A 20,250-nucleotide genomic window follows, 5' to 3' on the forward strand; every position below is an offset into this window, starting at 1 on the left:
ATCAGGACTTCTCTGGTGTCTCAGTGGTAAAGAATCTGCCTGCCAATGCAGGAGACACAGGTTCAATCCCTGATCCAGGAAGATCCCACATGCTGTGGAGCAACTAAGTCCATGTGCCATAACTACTGAGTCCGTGCTTTAGAACCCATGCTCCATGACAAGAGAAACCACTACAATGAGAAGCCTGTGCACTGCAACTAGAGAGTATTCCTCACTCAGCGCCCCCATGCACCAATGAATGCCCAGCATAGCCAAAAATAAATAAATGAATAAAGAAATATTATAAAAAGAAATAAATAATGATAGGAAAAGTATCCTAACTCCTTTAGTAGTCAAGAAAATGCCCATTAACATTACTTATAAAATTGCCCCCACCCAATTTTGAAGCATCATAATTTGTTATTCATTGGCTGTCATTTTGTCTCACCTCCAAGTTGTTGGATATTATTTAGGCCAGAGGAACAGGAGGAAGATGATCATATTATTAATAACTGAACTGCAGGGAAAGTGCCAGTCTCAAGGATACTGAACTTCACTGGAATATGGCCAGACTGCTCATGTATCTTTTATGCATTTTCTCCTCCCATCCTATAAGACTAATCAAAGCTCTCAACAACATGACAAGGCTAGAAGATATCTCTTCTCTTTTCTGTACTACAGAGAATTATATCTATGTTAATGAAGAAGAAATATTCATGATATATTGAGCTAAATACATACACACACACCGAATATGAGAAAAGTGTGGAATAATACATAGAAGGTTATCTGGAGTTTGCAGGTGAAGAAGGAAAAGGGGTAAAATTATATATATTTTTATAAGATCAACATATTATTTACTTGTTTTCAGTAAACACAGGCTAATTTTATAATTCTGGAAGAAAATTTGATCACAGATTGAAGAAATATACAAATTTGAAAACTTTTAATTTAATATGGATATATAGTTTAAAATATATTTTATTATCATTTATTATTAATATAAGCTTAAAACTTATAATTAACTTATCACCTTAAAGTAAAAATATATTTTTATTTTTTGGCTGTGCTGGGTCTTCATTGCTGTGCTTGGGCTTTCTCTCATTGTGGCAAGCAGGGCCTACTGTCTAGCTGTGGTGTACGGACTCCTCATTGTGGTGGCTTGTCTTGTTGCAGAGCATGGGCTCTAGGGTGCACAGGCTTCAGTAGCTGTGGTGCTTGGGCTCAGTAGTTGTGGCTTGTATGCTCTAGAGTGCAGGCTCAGTAGTTGTGGTGCATGGGGTTAGTTGCCCCAAGGCATGTGGAATTTTCCCGGATCAGAGAGCAAACCAGTGTCCCCTGCATTGCAAGGCGAATTGCTAACCACTGGATCACCAGGGAAGCCCCAGAAAAATTAATATATTGCATAAACCTGAATATTCAGTGACATGAGCATCAAACATATGTTTAATTTAGAGTCATTTCACAGAAAAATTTCTTTTTTTTTTTTTTTTCTTCCAATTTTATTTTATTTTTAAACTTTTCTATTTGTAGTATACATTTCTTCCACCAAAAGGGCCAAACATCATTCCAATAATATGAGTTATGAAGTTTTATTTATTATTGCATATGCTAAGTCGCTTTGATCGTGTCCAACTCTTTGAGACCCCATGGACTTGATCGTGTCCAACTCTTTGAGACCCCATGGACTGTAGCCCACAAGGCTCCTCTCTCCAGGCAAGAATATTGGAGTGGGGTGCCATTTCTTTCTCCATCATTGTATATAGTCTTTGTGAAATGGATGCAATAAACATTATTTTTTCTTTGAAATCACCCGTAGATCATTTGGTATTTCACAGAGGCATTTTGAGGAACACACTTTAGAAACTTGGAATTAGAAGAGTGATTTCCATACTCTTTAAACAATGCACCCTTTCTGGTAAAATATTGATTATAAATATTTATCTATTAATGATAAATTATATGTTTATTTCTCTTCTAAAATTTTATGTATGTTTAAAACCTACATGAAATTCAAAACATTAAAATGATAAAATCAAACAAAATTATGTTTTAAAAATACTTTACATTAATGCCACAAAAATGTACCTTTAAATATTTATCTTCAGGTATAAGTATTTTATTGAGCTCTGTATTGCTAAACATACTTTATTATTTTGAAAACCACGGTCAACATTTTGTGATACAATGATTAAAAGGATTGGTTCTAATTTAAAAGAAATCCTAATTGCTGACAGATAACAGTTGGATAAAATTACTTAGAAGATATGATAATATAGCATTTGCAGAAGCCAGATAAAAGAATGATACAAACAGCTCTTTTGAGAGGCTCTTCAGTGTTATTTGCTTGCTTTTGCTCTGTATTTCCTTTTCAAATTTCTATTTCAGCTTGTAATTTTGGAAAAGCTCCTGATTATAGTAAATGACCATTGTTCTACAAAATTTATGATGTTTCAGCAAAATGAAATAGCCTCTATCACATTAATTTTCTTCTTGTCAATACATTCCAATCATCATAGTCTTTAGTCTGTTGCAGAGGTTGCAATGGTGTCAATAATTTCCCAGTCTGTCAGAAACTGGTAAATGACAGAGAACTGTCATAATCTGTATGTTACAAGTGGTACTGCCATGATGTCAGTGAGATTATCTGCTGCAGATGTTAATGGTCATAATCACAGCTTAGTGGGTCACCATGTCATTGTGCACCCTGCAGCATATAGAATTGATTCAATGCTTCCTGTGTGCCAGGAACTGTGCCAAGCATTGTATAAGCATAGTATCATTTAAGATAAACACTTATCCAGTTAGATGTGCTTAGTTGCTCAGTCGTGTCTGACTCTTTGCGACTCCATGGACTGCAGCTCTCCAGGCTCCTCTGTCCATGGGGATTCTCCAGGCAAGAATACTGGAATGGGTTGCCATGCCCTTCTCCAGGGGATCTTCCCAACCCAGGGATCGAACCCAGGTCTTCTGCACTGCAAGCAGATTCTTTACCGACTGAGCCACCAGGGAAGCCCATCCAGTTAGATAGGTATTATTATCTACACGAAGACTCAGAGTTTAAGCCATTTGTCAGGTGGCAAATAGCGAAGCTAGGGCTTGAATTTAAGGTTTGTGATTCCAGATGTGCTCTTTACCTATAAGCTATACTGCTTCTGGTAGTATCTGAAGTATACATTACGAAAGCTCAAAAATGTTTGGTTCTCTTCTATTTTATGCATGTTGTGTGTGTGTGGTGTTAGTCACTTAGTCATGTCTGAATCTTCGTGACCCCATAGCCCACTAGGCTCCTCTGTCCACATAATTGCAAGGATATATTTCCTAGTGTTCTTGTAATTGGTAAGGGCCACCTAATGAGTTCTGGCCAAGGGGCTGTGAACAGAAGTGATATCTTTTGTTTCCAGGTAAAAACACTTAATTGGTAATATGCAACTCTCTTACCACCTTTCTTTTGTGTTCAGATGCTATAGCTTCTCAAATTCAAATAAACCTGATAACTCTGGAGAGTTACCTGAATCCATAGAGTAATTTGTGTGAGTTAAAAGCATACTTTTGTTCTGTTAAGCTACTGAGATTATAGGACTATTTGTTAAGATACGTTTGTATGTGTGTGCATGCTCAGTCACTAAGTCCTATCCAACCCCTTGCAAACCCATGGGCTGTAGCCGGCCAGGCTCCTCTGTCCATGGGACTTTCTAGGCAAGAATACTGGAGTGCATTGCCATTTCTTTCTCCAAGGAATCTTCCCAACCTAGGGATAAAAATTTTGCTTGGCAGGTGAATTCTTTACCACTGAGTCACCTGGGAAACCCTAGCTTACTATAACCTGATTACTTCAGAAAACTGGTACTGGAAGTAGAGTACTGCCACAACAAAACTCTGAAATATGACATTGGCTAAGTGGTTTTGTGGTAGGATTTTTCAATGGCAAAAATGTGGTGAAATTGTAACTAGACTCAGCATATATAATTAAGGAATTTGTAACTCCAAGAGATTGGAAAGCAATGCTAGTGGGAAAATATGGGGAAGAATCTAGAAAATAAGATGTTAGTACTATTTGTCATAGTGATGGCATTGTTCATCAATAGTTGCTGGCTTTGATTGGTGTGATGGTTAATTTTATGCGTCAACTTGATTAGGCTAATAAGAAATGCTCAGATAGCTGATAAAGCTTTATTTCTGGGTGTGTCTGTGAGGGAGTCTCCAGAACAGATTAGCATTTGAATCAGGAGACTGAGTGAAGAAAACTACCATCACCAATGTGGGTAGGCATCTATCAATTTGTTGAAGGCTTGGATAGAACAGACAGACAGAGAAAGGGCAGTTCACTCTCTCTACTTTGACAAAACACTCATTTTTTTCCCCGGTCATTGGATATCAGCACTCCTGGTTCTTAAGTTTTGGGATTCAGACCGGGAATTACACCATCAGCCCCTCAATTCTTAGTCCTTCAGACTGAGTTACATCACTGGCTTTCCTGGTCCTCCAGCTTGCAGATAGCAGATGGAGGGACTTCATGGCTTCCATAATAGCATAAGCCTACAAGAAATTTCTCTGTGTGTGTGTGTGTTTCTCTTTCTCTCTGTCACCGTCTATCTATAATATATACATATAACATATATATATATATATATATATATGTATATCTTAATGGTTCTGTTTCTCTGAAGAGCTTGAGTAATTCAATTGACAAAAATAGCTCAAGAAAGAATTAGCTGGTTTGCAAGCAGAAATAAAGGGGAATATTGGGAGACTGGGATTGACATATACACAATACTATATATATATATAGTATTGTGTATATGTATATATAAAATAGATTAATAAGGACCTACTGTATAGCACTGGGAGTGAACTGAAAGTCACTCAGTTGTGTCCGACTCTTTGCGACCCCAAGGACTATACAGGAATTCTCCAGGCCAGAATACTGGAGTGGGTAGCCTATCCCTTCTCCAGTGGATCTTCCCACTGGAGAACCAGGGTCTCCGGCATTGCAGATAGATTTTTTACCAACTGAGCTATCCAGGAAGCACAGGGAGCTATACTCAATACTCTGTAATGATTTCGATTCACTTTGCTATGCACCTGAAACTAACACAATGTTGTAAATCAACTATAAAATGTGAACCTGTTAACCACTCAGTCATGTCCCTGCTCTTCATGACTCCATGGGCTGTAGCCCTTCCAGGCTCCTCTGTCCATGGGATTCTCCAGGTAAGAATACTGGAGTGGGTTGCCATACTATACACCAACAAAAAAATTTTTTTAAGAAATAAAGGGGAATAGTTTATGGTTGGAAAATCCAACTGTATTTCAACCTCAAACTGTAAAAAATAAGATTGAGAGATCTTTGGAAGGACAAATACCCATTGAAATGTTTCAAATTATTAAAATGTATCATGGGAAAATCAGACTAATTTAGTATTAAATAAAATACTCAGGTCAAAGATTACCTTAATGTGGTTTTTCCACAGAAGTCTGACAACCTCAAGTTAATCCACATTAAAGAAATGGGGAGATATGGGAGCAAGAAAGAAAAAACAAAAACAGTCTATGGCAAATCTGAAAACTACATCTGCATAAGAAGTGCAGGTGTGGTTATTGGCACATGTTGCTGACTGAAACCAAGTCTGTTTTTGAAACAATAGAACTGTTAAACCATAAGCCTGTAAAAAAGACTTATACCACTCCTTGGACCACCAGGATGAAAAAAATTCTACGTCATCAGGGTCAATTTAGGCCATAAGACTTAAAAACAACTCTTAGGCCACCAAAATTATATAGACAAGAAGCAGGCATACCCCTCAAGGCATACCTCAAGGCATACCCCTCATAGTCCATAATGCTTAGTTCAGATATAATACCTGTACAAACATGCGTAGAGATTCAATTAATTTTATGAAACTAGCATAGCCTTAACACAAATCTTGTAAAGATAATTCAAAATAATAAGCTAATTGTATTGATGGGTAAAAATACATCCATTTCTAATAAATAATAGTAAATATTGTGGATTGATTAGCTCAACCTCCATTCTATCTTCCTAACTGCAGTTAGAGTTCTGATGGTAAATTCATTTCTGCCAATTAGATTGACTTGTTAGATATGTATAATGTGTGTATGAGATGGAAGACATGCTGCTGTTGCTGCTGGCAATGTCATGGGTATGAGACTGGTGACTCCATTTAGCAAAGACACCTTTGAGTCCAGGTGTGGCAGACATATTTGATGCCTAACATTGAATAACCTGATTTCTGACTTGTCCTGTCCATGTCAGCCAGCCTCCATCCTTGGCCACCTCAGTGTTTGCACAATGAGCCTACAAGTGGAATAGCCATGATGGTAAGGATGGATGCTATACATGGGCTCAAAAACATGGAGTACCTACCAAAACAAGCTAGCATCTTGGTGGCAAGTTGATTATTTCAGACCTTTCTGCCATGGAGGATAGTGTGAATTGCTCTTAACAGAATTGACACCTTATCCAGATATGAGTTTAGCTTGCTTTCTCTGCTGGCATCATTATGTGAAATTTACAAAATGCCTGATTCAAGGGATCCATTTTATGGTGAAGAAGGTGTGGCAATGGCCACAAGACCACAAGGACCCATTGGTCCTCTAATATACCATAGACCTCAAGATTAACTGGTCCAATAAACTGATTGAATGGCTGGTTCAAGGCACAGCTAAGGCACCGGACAGAGGACAACACCTTGCAATGTTGGGATATTGTCCTTCACAATGAATAATATCTACTTAGATATCAACAAATGATATGTAGCATTGCATTTCTAATATCTAGAATGCATGTCTTGGAACCAACTCAGTGACTCACTTACAAAATTTGTATTTCTTATTTCTACATACACAAATCTGCTTCTCACGGGGAATGCTTCCACCAGGAAACACATTAAGGGTTCTACCTAACCTGAAACTACACCTACCAGTGGTAACTTTAGGCTTCTCATTTTGATAGAGGAGAAAGCAAAGAAAGGAGTTACTATACTAGTGGGCATAACTATCTCTGATTATCATGAGAAGTTAGAGCTTCTGCTTCATAATGGAGGCAGGATAGAATATATTTGTCACTCAGATGATCCACTGGGATCTCTTTTAGTTATTCCATGTCTGATGATAGCAGTGAATGGACAACAATTACAGTAAAAGTGACTCATAATGGCAAGGCAACAAAGGGCTCAAACCCCTTGAAGATAAAATGTTAGGTTGTCCCAAAAGGTAAATGACTTAAACCAGCTCCAATGTTGGTCAAGAGCAAGGGTAATAAAGAATGAATGATAGAAGAGAATATGTTGATCAACTGGTCTTCAATCAAGATTAATCAAAGCAGGGGGGCTTCAGCTTGTTAATTAACTCTCCTAAATTACTTAATTTTAGAGACTATGGCCTGCATCTCCTTAAAAAATTTGATATAGTATACTTAATATAGGGTAATAGTGTATCTGATTAGTACAAAGGGTGAACTGAGGCAGATACACATATGTTGTGCAAAGGGTAAACTGTTGTACATTTGAGTCCTCCCTTTTAAAGAATATGTATTGTATGAAGATTCTTCAAAAAACTAGGAATAAGCTACCATATGACCCAGAAATCCCACTACTGGACATATACCCTGAGAAAACCACAATTCAAAAAGATACCAGTACCTCAGTGTTCATTGCAGCATTATTTACAATAGCCAGGACATAGAAGCAACCTAGATGTCCATCAACAGATGAAGAGATAAAGAAGTTGAGGTACATATATACAATGGAATATTACTCAGCCATGAAAGGAATGAATGTGAGTGAGCTGAACTGAGGTGGATGAAACTAGATCTTGTTATACTTACTTTCTGAAGTAAGTCAGAAAAACAAATATTGTGTATTAATGTATATATTTGGAATCTAGAAAGATGGTGCTGATGAACCTATTTGCAGGGCAGGAATAGAAATGCGGATATAGAGAATGGACTTGTGGACACAGCAGGGGAAGGAGAGAGTAGGACGAACTGAGAGAGTAGCATTGACATATATACACTATAGATAGCTAGTGGGAAGCTGCTATATAATACAGGGAGCCCAGCCTGGTGCCCAGTGCTCTATGATGACCTAGAGGGGTAGGATGGGGAGGTGGGGATGGGAGGGAGGCTCAAGAGGAAGGGGGTATATGTATGTGTGTGTGTATATATATATATATATATGTATGTATGTATATGTGTCTATATATAGTTATGGCTGATTCAGGTTGTTGTATTACAGAAACCAACACAACAATGTAAACCTCCAATTTAAATTTTTTTTTAATTATTTATTTTTTTATTTGTCTGTACCAAGTCTTGGTTGCAGCCCACATGTTCGTTAGTTGTGGCATGTGAGATCTAGGTCCCTGACCAGGGACTGAAACCAGGGCCCTGCATTGGTAGCATGGAGTGTTAGCCACTACAAACAATAAATGCTGGAGAGGGTGTGGAGAAAAGGAAACCCTCTTGCTCTGTTGGTGGGAATGCAAATTGATACATCCATCATGGAAAACAGTGTGGACATTCCTTAAAAACTAGGAATAAAACTACCATTTTGTTGTTTAGCAGCTCGGTCATGTTATTGATATTTCTCCTATCAGTCTTGATGCCAGCTTCTGCTTCATGCAGCCTGGAATTTTGCATGATATACTCTGCATATAAGTTAAATAAGCAGGGTGACAATATGCAGCCTTGACGTACTCCTTTCCCAATCTGGAACCAGTCCATTGTCCCATGTCCGGTTCTGTTGCTTCTTGACCTGCATACAGGTTTCTCAGGAGGCAGGTAAGGTGTTCTGTTATTCCCATCTCTTGAAGAATTTTCCACAGTTTGTTGTGATCCCCACCGTCAAATATTTTGGCATAGTCAATAAAGCAGAAGTAGATTTTTTCTCTATAATTCTCTTGCTTTTTCTATGGTCCAACAGATATTGGTATTTGATCTCTTGTTCCTCTGCCTTTTCTAAATCCAGCTTGTACATCTGAAAGTTCTCAATTCATGTACTGTTGAAGCCGGGCTTGGATAATCTTGAGCGTTACTTTGCTAGCATATGAAATGAGTGCAACTGTGCAGTAGTTTGAGCATTCTTTAGCGTTGCCCTTCCTTGGGATTGGAATGAAAACTGACCTTTTCCAGTCTTGTGGCCACTGCTGAGTTTTCCAAATTTGCTGGCATATTGAGTTCAACACTTTCACAGCCTCATCTTTTAGGATTTTAAATAGCTTAGCTGGAATTCCATCACCTCCACTAGCTTTGCTTGTAGGGCCCACATTCCAGGATGTCTGTCTCTAGGTGTGTGATCAGACCATCATGGTTATCTGGGTCATTAAGACCTTTTCTGTAGAGTTCTTCTGTGTATTCTTGCACACCTCTTCTTAATATCTTCTGCTTCTGTAGGTCTGTACTGTTTCTGTCCTTTATTGTACCCATCTTTGCATGAAATATTCCCTTGGTATCTCTAATTTTCTTGAAGAGATCTCTAGTCTTTCCCATTCTATTGTTTTCCTCTATTTCTTTGCATTGATCATGTAGGAAAGCTTTCTTATTGCTCCATGCAGTTTTTTGGAACTGCTTTCAGATGTGTATATCTTTCCTTTTCTCCTTTGCCTTTTGCTTCTTTTCTCAATTATTTGTAAGCCCTCCTCAAACAACCATTTTGCCTTTTTCCATTTCTTTTTCTTGGGGATGGTTTTGATCCCTGCCTCCTGTACAATGTTATGAACCTCCATCTAAAGTTCTTCATGTACTCTATCAGATCTAATCCCTTTAATCAATTTGTCACTTCCACTGTATAATGTTAAGGGACTTGATTTAGGTCATAACTGAATGGCTTACTGGTTTTCCGTACCTTCTTCAATTTAATTCTGAATTTGGCAATAAGGAGTTCATGACCTGAGCCACAGTTAGCTCCTGGTCTTCTTTTTGCTTACTGTATAGAGCTTCTCTGTCTTCAGCTGCAAAGGATATAATCAACCTGATTTCAGTATTGACGATCTGGTGATGTTCACGTGCAGAGTGTCTCTTGTTGTCGGAAGTGGTTGTTTGCTATGACCAGTGTGCTCATTTTTTGTGTGTGTGTGAAACAAAATTCTGGTTCATGAACTAGAGCCCAGGCTTCTCCCTCCTTCCATCTTTAGAAAACCTCTGATTTGAGACTTTCAGATCTATAGTTCTGGCTCTAAGGGAGGAGATGTTTGAGAGTAAAGTGAGCAATGGGGAACTGTGGGGAGCAGCAGATGAAGCTTCCCTTACTCACTCCCCCCTCAACTCACCCTCTGCTGTACAGCCTGGTTCCCAATAGGAGTTGGGGACCCCTGCACTAGGGGATATCTGCCTACATTGACTACATTTTTTTTTTTTTTTTTAAGGAGAGACTACTCTGTTTTTTTCTACTGTCATTGCAGTAAGCTACCAAGCTCTGTTTGGTATTTACTTTATATTTTCAAGGTTTTTTGTTGCTGTTGTTTTTTGGTATGATCTCTCTGGAATAGGTTAGAATTAATTCTAGACATTTTATTATGTTTAGAATAGTCAGGTACTTTGCACAAACTTCAGAAAAGCCCCTATATTGCACCAAGTATTTAGTAAAGCTATGCTTCAAGAAGTCATCTTCCAGTCCATGGAGCTCAATTCTGGCCTGTTTCTCCCAGAAGCATCTGAATGACCCTAGACAAGTGTAGCACCTCAGTAAGCCTCAGCAACCTTGGAAAGTTGATGATTTTGGTATCAGACTCCCCTTGTGAGGAATACAGGGAAGAACAGATGCAATGTAGCAAGGACAGCACATTTCCTACTGCTGGCCCTCCCAGTTCTCTGGGTCTGCAAAATGAAGGAACACAGTGTAATGTAGCTGATGCAGCGTCTGGCACAGAGAGTTCTCTGTGTTTGTAGCTACATGTATCAAGATCCCTAAGCCTCCTAATTCTAACTGGCCTCCTCTGCAGGGGTGGTACCCTTGGAAAGAGTTCCCTGGATGTTAGGTTGGTAGCAAACTCATTACTAATTACAGGAAGTTAAGTCTCCTCTGGCCCCCAAGACTCTCCTCCTCTATGACCTTGGGGAAGGGACTTCCTGTTAGGACCCCATCTTGTTTGTGTGGCTGTGACGAAGTGGTCTGGGGCTTGCACTCTCCTACCTCAGCAGCCTTCTTTGATATTCTACAAGCTTCCAGCTCCAGACCCACAGATTCTCTTCCAGGGCAGCCTGTGAGGACGGTGGTGACAGATCTCTGCCTTCAGGCCACCCTATGGGTGAGTGGTCTGCATGAGACCTTCTCTTCAGATCCCCTCAAAGCAGAAAGGGTTCTGGGTTCCCTCCCCCACCCCAAACCACAGGACCTCACAACCACTTGACTGTCCTTGAAAGGGGGGAGAGAGCCCAGACTGACTATTTTCCGGTCTCTTGAGGAGATGGGCCAAGCGGGCTCTGACACACCCATCTCGATTCCATGTGGTAAACCTCCCCTCCGACGAAAATGGCCGTTGCTGACTTGAATTTTTCCCTGGCTAAGGAAAAGGCATGAGTCATGTTATCTTCTCAGGTCTAGGGTTTGGAGAGTGGCGAGGGTCACCTAGGTGGAGGGTAGGATTATATAAACTAATATTCTTTGGATTTATACTAGAGGTGGGGGAGGGGCAGAAAACCCACCATTACTAATGGATATTACATTAACTAGTCAGGGTAAATTGTATTAGTCCGTAGAAGATTGTTGAGGCTTTATTGCCTGGCATGTGAACTATCTGGAATGTTTGATGAGTATTTATGTGCATTGTTCTACGTTAATTAAATAAATTTGTTTAAGTTGTATTTTAAAATCCTCTCCCCTCTAGCTGAGATTTTGTCCTCCATTTTATGTGTCACTCAGTGATATGTGTTAAAATTTCCCACTGTGACTGTGGATTTGTCCATTGTTTATTTCTGTCAGTTTTTGCTTTGTATGCTGGCTTTAAGAGGCATACAAATTTAGAATTTGTATTACTATCTTCTTATTGCATTGAACCTGTTATCATAAAGAAATTTCCCTTTAAAGTGTACCTTTTACTGATATGGTTATTACCAGTTTTCTGAGGTTAATGTGGAAAAGGTGTACATTTTGCCATTTTTTATATTCTAATTTTCCTGATGATTAAATTTTGCATGTGTCTCTTTTCAGGAGTATTTGATGAGAGGTTTCTTGACCAGTCTGATAAAATGTCTATTTGGAGTATTTAGCCTGAATCTTTTATTATAAATAGATCTAATTTGGTTTATGTATATCATATTACTGTATATTTATTTTTACCTCATATACATTCCTTTCCCTTGCCTTTCCTTTGATATAGTTGATGTTTTATAACTATTAAATCGTTACTTCACATGGCTATCTAGTTAAACTTTCTTTTGCTGTTCTTGTAGTGTTCACTCTTCAGATTACAGTGGACATGTTTGCATTTTCACAGTCTAATGTTAGTTAATTAGTTCTTTAAAACTGCTCAGAGGATTATGGGACGTGAGACACTTTGATTCTCTAAACTGTCTCCAAATTTATTGTCACACATTATCGTTGTCTCTATATTTAAATCCCCAGAGGAAATGTCAATTGTGTTCTATAGCCAATACTCATTTAAATTTGCCTATATATTCACAATGCCGTTAGTCTTTCTTTATAGCGTCTATGTGCCTCTGCTGCTACTGCTAAGTCACTTCAGTCGTGTCCGACTCTGTGCGACCCCATAGACGGCAGCCCACCAGGCTCCCCCGTCCCTGGGATTCTCCAGGCAAGAACACTGGAGTGGGTTGCCATTTCCTTCTCCAATGCATGAAAGTAAAAAGTGAAAGTGAAGTAGCTCAGTCGTATCCGACTCTTAGCGACCCCATGGACTGCAGCCTACCAGGCTCCTCCGTTCATGGGGTTTTCCAGGCAAGAGTACTGGAGTGGGGTGCCATTGCCTTCTCTGCTATGTGCCTCTACTAAGGATGATATTTCTTCTGCCCCAAAGAGTCTATAATATTTTAGATTGAAACATTTAGTCACAAATTTCCAAGTTTTTGCTACATGATGATGAAATGAATGTATATTCTTGTAAGAATGTTTCTCCTCCATTATACTTTTTTCTTACTAATATTCTTATACTGAGTTGATGTCTTGTTACTTTTGGAAACTTCTCAACCCTATTCTCTTCAAATACCTCTTCTCTACTATTCCCTCTCCTCTCTGGGACTCACATTAGCCATGTGTTAGATATACTCTTCGCATCACCTGTAATTCTCCATACTTCTCTTTTGGTATTCTCCATATTATGTCTCTCCAGACTACATTCTGGATCTTTACATCAGACTTATCTTTTATTTCTCTAATTCTTCCTTCAGGGAGATAGGTCACTTTGACCCTGGAACCATCACACCATGGTAGATTTAAGAGTATGTTTTTTGTCCTCCTAGAGCAGAACAGAAAAGTGAGACTTGGGGATGAAAAGCCACTTGTCACAGGCCACCTAGCCTGAACCAAGTACAGCAGGGTCTAACATCACAGACTACACTCTAGATCCAGACCCTTTCCCCAGTGCCTGTTTTCTTCTTAGCTGTGACTGATCCCTATCTCTCATTTCCTGAAAAATGGAGCCACAGTGAGGTCTCTTAGTCTTTACTTTTAGCATTGTGATACATTTCTGTTCAGATTATAAAGTCAATGATATTTCTTCAGTAGCCATGATATTTACTGAGGACTTCTTCTGGTACTGTGACCATCGACCTGTCGTTGATGATTTTAGAGCGCACTGATAAAGTGAACCTTTTACAAAGAAGAGCACAAAGCTGGGGTATTTACCAAAGGCAACACAAATATTGGTCTGAACAGGTCACTTCCCAGCAGCACCATCTGCTTCCCATCAGAAGCACGTGATGCTCATATGGACAACCAAGCAAGACAGTAAGTGACCAGTCAGCATGACTGACATGTACCAACCAAAACCTTGTAGCTAAACATGTCATTCTTCTCTCCAACCTGGCAGAGTGAAAAATGATGGGATAAGGTTAATGTTTGAGCATTCTTCACTGTAGCTCTAATATCATTTGGAAAAATGTAAAGAAGACTTTCCAAGCCTATATGGACCACTTTGTTCTCTCCACTTCCCCACAGTGCTCCATATGCCATTCCACCCCATCATCAGAGAAGCGGTTTTCAGAAACAAGACCAAATGCATGTTAACATGGAGACAAAGCAAAAGCCTCCAGAGAGAAGAATGGAGAGAAACAGACAGGATAAGACCTTTGGGAGCTGGTTCAAGATCATAGTGAGTGTCCTGGCTAAATGGACCTAATGTGTAGAAGATGACAGACAGTCATGTTGGACTTATGTAGAGATGCTGGGAACTTTTCTGGGGAAGTGGAGTTCATAATCCATCTTATTACTACGAGGAATCTTCTTAGATCATCTAAGGATGAGTTCAGAGAAGCAACAGAAAGGAAACAGACTGGCTGCAAGGAGGAACATGGGAGAGCTTATCTAAAAGCAAAGGAGGAAAAAATAAAATAAAATAAAAGCAAAGGAGGAAACTACTGCCAGGGAGATGGAGGACTTCACACCAGATTACGTGTTTGGCTCTAGCTGGGTGTAGGAGGAGGTTGAGTCTCTGGGGTCTATGTCAGAGGGGCCGGTGAGGTGTACCTCATGTGGAACTTTATTAAAGGAAGTACCTGTGAAACATACTAACTTGATTTTTTCAGGAAAAGTATTTGAATGAAAAAAAAGGGGGTACCTAGAAAATCCATGTCTGGTGCCAAAGTCAGTGATAACAGATATTGTCCTATTTTCAAAAATGATTTAAAGCCTGATAAAATGTCCTAAAGCAAGACACAATTGTGTCTTACCTTAACCTTGGATTCTATTATATCAATTTTGTTTCCCATTTGTTCTTTGGCTCCTACATTGCCTTTGGTATAAAATATGATGAGAAGTGGCTGCTTAATTGCATTCTGAAGCAATTCAGTGTGCCCTTCATTCTAGTCAAAGTAAGAGAGGGCATGGAGGCGATGAAAGGAAAAGGGGTAGGTGGCAAGCACAGAGAATTCAGTCTGGTCTCATGTTCTGTTTCTCCTGTCACTCTGAGAAAATGCAAGCCCAGTTCTTTGTAGAGAATGTCAACATTGCCTGTGCATTGAAGAATGTCAACAGCAAGATTTTCAGTGAGGATAATGAAAGAGTGTGTGTCAGGGGCTGACTAAGGATAAGAGGGCAGGGGAGGGGCATGGTCTTGCTTGATCCCATGCACAGATTTCCTGGAGCTTACCCAGCCCCTCTTGTGTTCTCTACAGATATCTATCTTTGTTGAACCCTGTGACACACCCCAGTCTGTGCAGAAGGCGCTGAAGTCTGAAAAGGTGGGACAGGTAATGCAGACTTAGCACAAGCTGTGCACTCATACCCAGACAGTCCTCTTCCCCAACCCACCCTCAGACTCAGAGCCACTGAACCCCATCCCTAACTCTGCAGCTTACTATGAACAAACCATAGGATGCCTGCCAGCAAGCTCTTGGTATCCAGAGACTCTGCTTTGGCCCTGGTATGGCTACAGCAGTAATTGTAGGGGAGGTGAGGGTAGAGGGTCTGTCTGGGTAGAGCACTCAGAGATGATATCATGGGGTATCACAGTTGGTGCTGTAAGTACACCAGCGTGGACCCTCTCAGCTTGTCTCCCTCATCCTGGCTTCCTGGAGACTTGATAACCTGTCATATTGGAATGACACAGAACTGTAGAAATGGCATGGCTGCTTCCCTTCACATCCATTCAGCAATCATGCCCAACTTGAGGACCTAGGCCCAGTGTTGGGGCTGATGGTGTGGGTGGTCAGATAGATCGGGTAGAAAAAGCAGATTTGTCTCAGTTATCCCCTTTGGGATCCTCACTCTCTTTTCTCATCATAGCTTTTGTCCTTGGACCTGAGCAACAAGAAGCCCTACCTGGTGCATGGCCTGTCCACCCTATAGAGAATGCTTCCACCAAAAACTTGAACCTCTCCAACACTGAGGCGAGGTGGGGCACCCAGATCCTCCTTTGAAAGAAATGTGGGAGGCCTCATGGGGTGGTGACAGATGAGCGGAAGTGGATTTGTAGGGAAAGGAAGGGTGTGGGTGCAGAGCCATCTGGTCCATGTGGGTATTCCCATAATTCCAGGTGAAGGCTTCAGGGGAGATGGACAACAGTCAGCAGCTGGAACCAGAAGGGATGTGTGCAGACAGAAATACTGTGTGCACCGCTTTCCGTGATAACCAGTATGAGGTCTTCCTCTGCCTTGTCTCTACACCCCTATGTCTCACCTCTCCCCTCCTCCGTCCACTCCATATTCATCCCCTTCCATCTCCCTCCCTACCTCCTGAGCCCCACCTCAGTCACCTCCCTGCCACAGCATCCTGGGCCTGAGGGCATCCCTGAGGTGTGTCCTGACTTTTTGAAAGAGTGCTGGACCCCCAGTGAGGCAGCAAAGCACCAGGCTCTCTCCCCATATCCTCTTCTCTCCACAGCCTTCCCTGGGTCCTGAAGGAAGGAAGGGAGGGAGGGAGGGAGGGGAAGAAGGCCTGCAGACTGGATTTGAAGTGCTGGCCCTTGTGGAACCAAAGAAGGGAGTCGGAACAGTCTGGCTGGGAGTTACCCATGGAAGGAGATGAAAGAGAGGGTGGTAGGAAGGAATGGAATAAACAGTCTCTCTCTGAGTCAGTCCATGGATTTGTGACATGGGTGAGATGACCTAAGAGCCCTGGAATGGTAGGATACTGGGCTCTGTGGGGGGGGCACACAGGGCTGTGATGATGTAAGTGACTTGCTCCAATGAGGAAGGTCATGTCCACAGTTTCACGGACTTTTCTCTTTTGTCTTAATTTTGACAGCACCATCCTGGAATTGTTCCCCAGGTTAAAAAGCTTGGTAAGTGCATTCCTTGATCACAGACTCCTCTAAAGAGCACTGACAGTGCCCATAAACTACTCTGAAATCTATTAGGACCCATTCAAGTTCCATTTTTGAACTTGACCCTTAAATGTCCTGGGGGAGGGGGGCGTACCATTCTCTGTGGGAACCTGAAAAGGCTCTGGATCTTCTTTAACCATGTGTGCCACAGGCTTCAGGTAAACCATGGAGGTGACTGAAAATGTAGTCCTACCACTGGCATTTCCAGGGACACTTTCTTCCCTGACCTCTGATCCCCAACCCATCCTGGGCCCATCCTTTTCCCTGACCATCCAGCACCACATCCTGGACTGCACTGCTGACTTCCTCTTCCCTCCCCTAGGATGGCCAGGAGACACTCTCAGGTTCTAAATGTGCTGTGGAAGCCCCCAAGTGCTTACCAATGTACAAGGTGAGGACAGAGGATCCAGCAGGGTTCCAGGTGGTACAAGAGGGTGTGTCAGCCCTTGTCCTGAGGACTGTTTTAATTCCAGGGAAGTTTCTCTGGATCTGATCAGGTGAACAGTCAAATCCTGCAATTCCTGCAGCAGTAAGTACCCCTGGGAATCTGAACAAGGGGAGGGCCAGGACAGGGGAGGCCACCCAAGCTCAGGTCTGCTCATGGGAGTTTTCAAGTCTTCTTTGCGCTTCAGACCACAGAGAGAGACTCGCCTCACTTCTTCCCTCAGCTATTACTTGATCCATGACTATGGAGATCCCTAGGAACTGCTGGGCTTTTATCATGAGGAGGCCTGCTTCTTCCTGACCATTCCATTCCACTCCAAGGACTCAGGCTTGTGAGTATCACAGTGTAGACTCCTCCCCCAGGACATGTGGTTCCCCAGCAGATGCAGGCCAGCTCCTGCTGACACCTATGCTGGCCAGACCACCACCCACTGTTCCTCTGTGTCTCCTAGAAGCAGCATGCGTGTGCACTTCTTGGACATCAGGAATACGAAGATGCTCAAGGACCCCAGTGAGTGTGTGGTGGGAAGAATGGGCCGGAAAGGGTGGTAAGGGGGCCAATCACAGGGTCCATCGTGTAGCTGCCCTGACTTTCCCTTCTTCCCCTCCCCCACAGACCCGTGTGTCCAGATGATGAAACACACAAAACATGACATTGTGCGTGCCCTCTGTGCATTACCCAAAACTCAGCATGACTTCAGCTCCTTTGAGGTGGACACACCTGCTCCTCGCTTGGTGGTGAGGGGCAGAAAGGCGCAGGTGGGAAAGAGGATGAGGGGTGACTGAGTACCTGGTCTCTTCCTTATCAGGAAATGATGTTCTGCTTCTCTGTCAGTGGGGTGTTCAAGGAAGGTGAGTGTGTGTAGCCCGCTTCCCCCAGATGCCACACTGCTCTCTCGCCTGGTCAGGCTCCCTCCCACCAGAACTCTTCCTTCCAGATTCCCTCCCCTCCCCAGCCCTCAGTCTTCCCACAGACAACCCAGGTCTGAACTGCGTCCATGTCTGCCCTGCCCACCCTGGGCACTAGGGACACAGGCTGTGGAGTTTGGTGGCTCCCATACCAGATCCTTACACTGAGAACCTGGGCTACTACTTAACCTCACAGTTTCCTCATAATATCCATCTCTTCAGCACCTGAGAAAAATGCATCCCATGAACTTGTGAAGTGGTTGTCATGGGGACATGTCACTGGGAGCAGACATCTCCTACAGTTGCCCTCCCCATTCCTGACATGCAACTCCCCATGTGAACAGCTATCCCCTCAGCATGAGTGTCAAGTCAGACCCTGACTGGGGAATGACGTGGGAGCCTGTAAACACGTGGGGCTCTAAGGGGGTACTCTTGCTTATTGTTTGTTGTCTGTTGTTGAAGTGGAAGGCATTTCTCAGGGCTGTGTCTGTGCCTTCACCCGGACCTTCACCACTACTCCCACCAGCTCTTCCAGGTGAGAGCCATGTTGTGGGTGGGATGGCCCATCCAGCCTGGGCTCAGGGCCCTGGGCATGTGGATGCAGATCTTAGGCTGACTCAGTATTGTGGAAAGCCAGCAGGGAGATCCAAGGACCAGTCTAGCCTAGTGGTTAGGAAGAGCATGGGCTCTGGAATCAGCACATGGGTTCTCTCCTTGACCCAGTGCTCACTCTCTGTGTGATCTTGGTCAGGTCTCATCATCTGTCTGTGACTCTGTCTTCTGAAAATGGGGATCAGACTGTACACTCCTGTACAGTTACTGTTCAGGGTAAATGTGAAGTTGTCCCTGGGTTGGGGAACAGACTGTCCATTGAGTGAAGCTGGTAGACAATCTCTCTGAAGGTGAGCTCTGTGCGAGGCGCAGCGGAACCAGTTAAGGAGCCTGGGGACAGACACAGGAGGGTATGGAAGGGATCTAGTTGCTGAGTGTTAGTGTGGAGCAGTCAGGACTGGGGTGCAGGTGGTCCATCCATAAATTGTCCACATGTGCATTTTTCCTCCAGTCTTTGTATAGTGAATGAAGAGCTGTTTGTAAGGGAAGCCAGTCCCAGTGAAGCTCAGCGTCTGCATTCTCCATCCCAGTGCCTACACTGTCGACCACGTTCATGTTCCGCCTCTCCCCTGAGTAGCAGGAAATGGTGTGGGCTTTCTCCTCCCAGTGTGGAATCACCTCCAATAGTCTCAGAAGTGACTGCTGCGTTTGCATGGAGTTGGGAGGGAGCTGGGAGGAGTGGACGAGTAAGTAATGGGAACTTGAATGTAAATTGTTTTCCTTGTTTATTTCAGTTACTTTTACCCTGAACATTTCATTTTTACTACATAGGAAGCTACTAGTTGTTTTGAGCAGGCTTGAATCATTTTTAGGAGTTTAATGAAATTTCTCCCTGTGTTAATGGACAATTGGGTGTTCAGATGTTTTTATCATGATACAATCTGCATGAGGTTCATTTCAGTGTATAATACACAGTATATGTGAAAGAGAAAAATAATTGTTCCACAACATAACACCTTAAGATAACCCTTTTGTTTTTTATCGTCATTGTATCTTCCTGAAAGTTTGCTTATGTACATATATACGTAATTGTACATGTATATATATATATATATATATATTTGTATTTTTATCTACAGAAAATGAGATCTCATCATGAAAGAGAGAAAAGGAAACCACAGAAGATACGAAGACAAAGAGAGGCTTCTGGCTGAATCGGGACCTGAAACTTGAGCAAGATTGAAAGTTAATGTGAAGGAGCCATCCCATCTCATTTTTTATGCTTAAATTTGCCCATACACTTATTTTCCTTCATAACCTCTTATTTCTATTGCTGAGTTAAGTTATATCTCAAATGGAATAGTACAAATTGTGAGCCAAATAAATATTGAGTTATTACTGCATGAA

The 20,250-nt window shown here is 41.9% G+C and overlaps 1 protein-coding gene and 1 long non-coding RNA gene across 6 annotated transcripts; both read left to right on the forward strand.

Annotated features, from left to right (window-relative positions):
- The first annotated feature begins 10,105 nt into the window (after nt 1–10,105).
- LOC139181061 (nuclear RNA export factor 3-like) lies at nt 10,106–17,864 on the forward strand. 5 transcript variants are annotated; one of them, XM_070783806.1, is made up of 9 exons: nt 10,106–11,247; nt 14,115–14,268; nt 15,290–15,364; nt 15,900–16,008; nt 16,150–16,247; nt 16,860–16,896; nt 17,261–17,329; nt 17,412–17,467; nt 17,571–17,864. In XM_070783806.1, the coding sequence occupies exons 5-9, from the start codon at nt 16,168–16,170 to the stop codon at nt 17,638–17,640; spliced, it is 312 nt and encodes a 103-aa protein (XP_070639907.1). In that variant the 5' UTR covers nt 10,106–11,247; nt 14,115–14,268; nt 15,290–15,364; nt 15,900–16,008; nt 16,150–16,167; the 3' UTR covers nt 17,641–17,864. The 5 variants fall into 5 exon arrangements, 4 of the variants coding, with proteins under 4 accessions (XP_070639907.1, XP_070639908.1, XP_070639906.1 ...); XM_070783807.1 differs by having other exon boundaries at nt 17,607–17,864; XR_011565194.1 differs by lacking the exons at nt 14,115–14,268; nt 17,261–17,329; nt 17,412–17,467; nt 17,571–17,864 and having other exon boundaries at nt 16,860–17,254.
- A 22-nt stretch (nt 17,865–17,886) lies between these two features.
- Nucleotides 17,887–19,678, forward strand: LOC139181062 (uncharacterized). The gene is made up of 3 exons (XR_011565195.1): nt 17,887–18,234; nt 18,754–18,826; nt 19,355–19,678. It is a non-coding gene; the product is annotated as an uncharacterized lncRNA (long non-coding RNA).
- The last annotated feature ends 572 nt before the right edge of the window (nt 19,679–20,250 follow it).

This window comes from Bos indicus, chromosome X (assembly GCF_029378745.1).
Source record: "Bos indicus isolate NIAB-ARS_2022 breed Sahiwal x Tharparkar chromosome X, NIAB-ARS_B.indTharparkar_mat_pri_1.0, whole genome shotgun sequence".
Classification (NCBI taxonomy): domain Eukaryota; kingdom Metazoa; phylum Chordata; class Mammalia; order Artiodactyla; family Bovidae; genus Bos; species Bos indicus.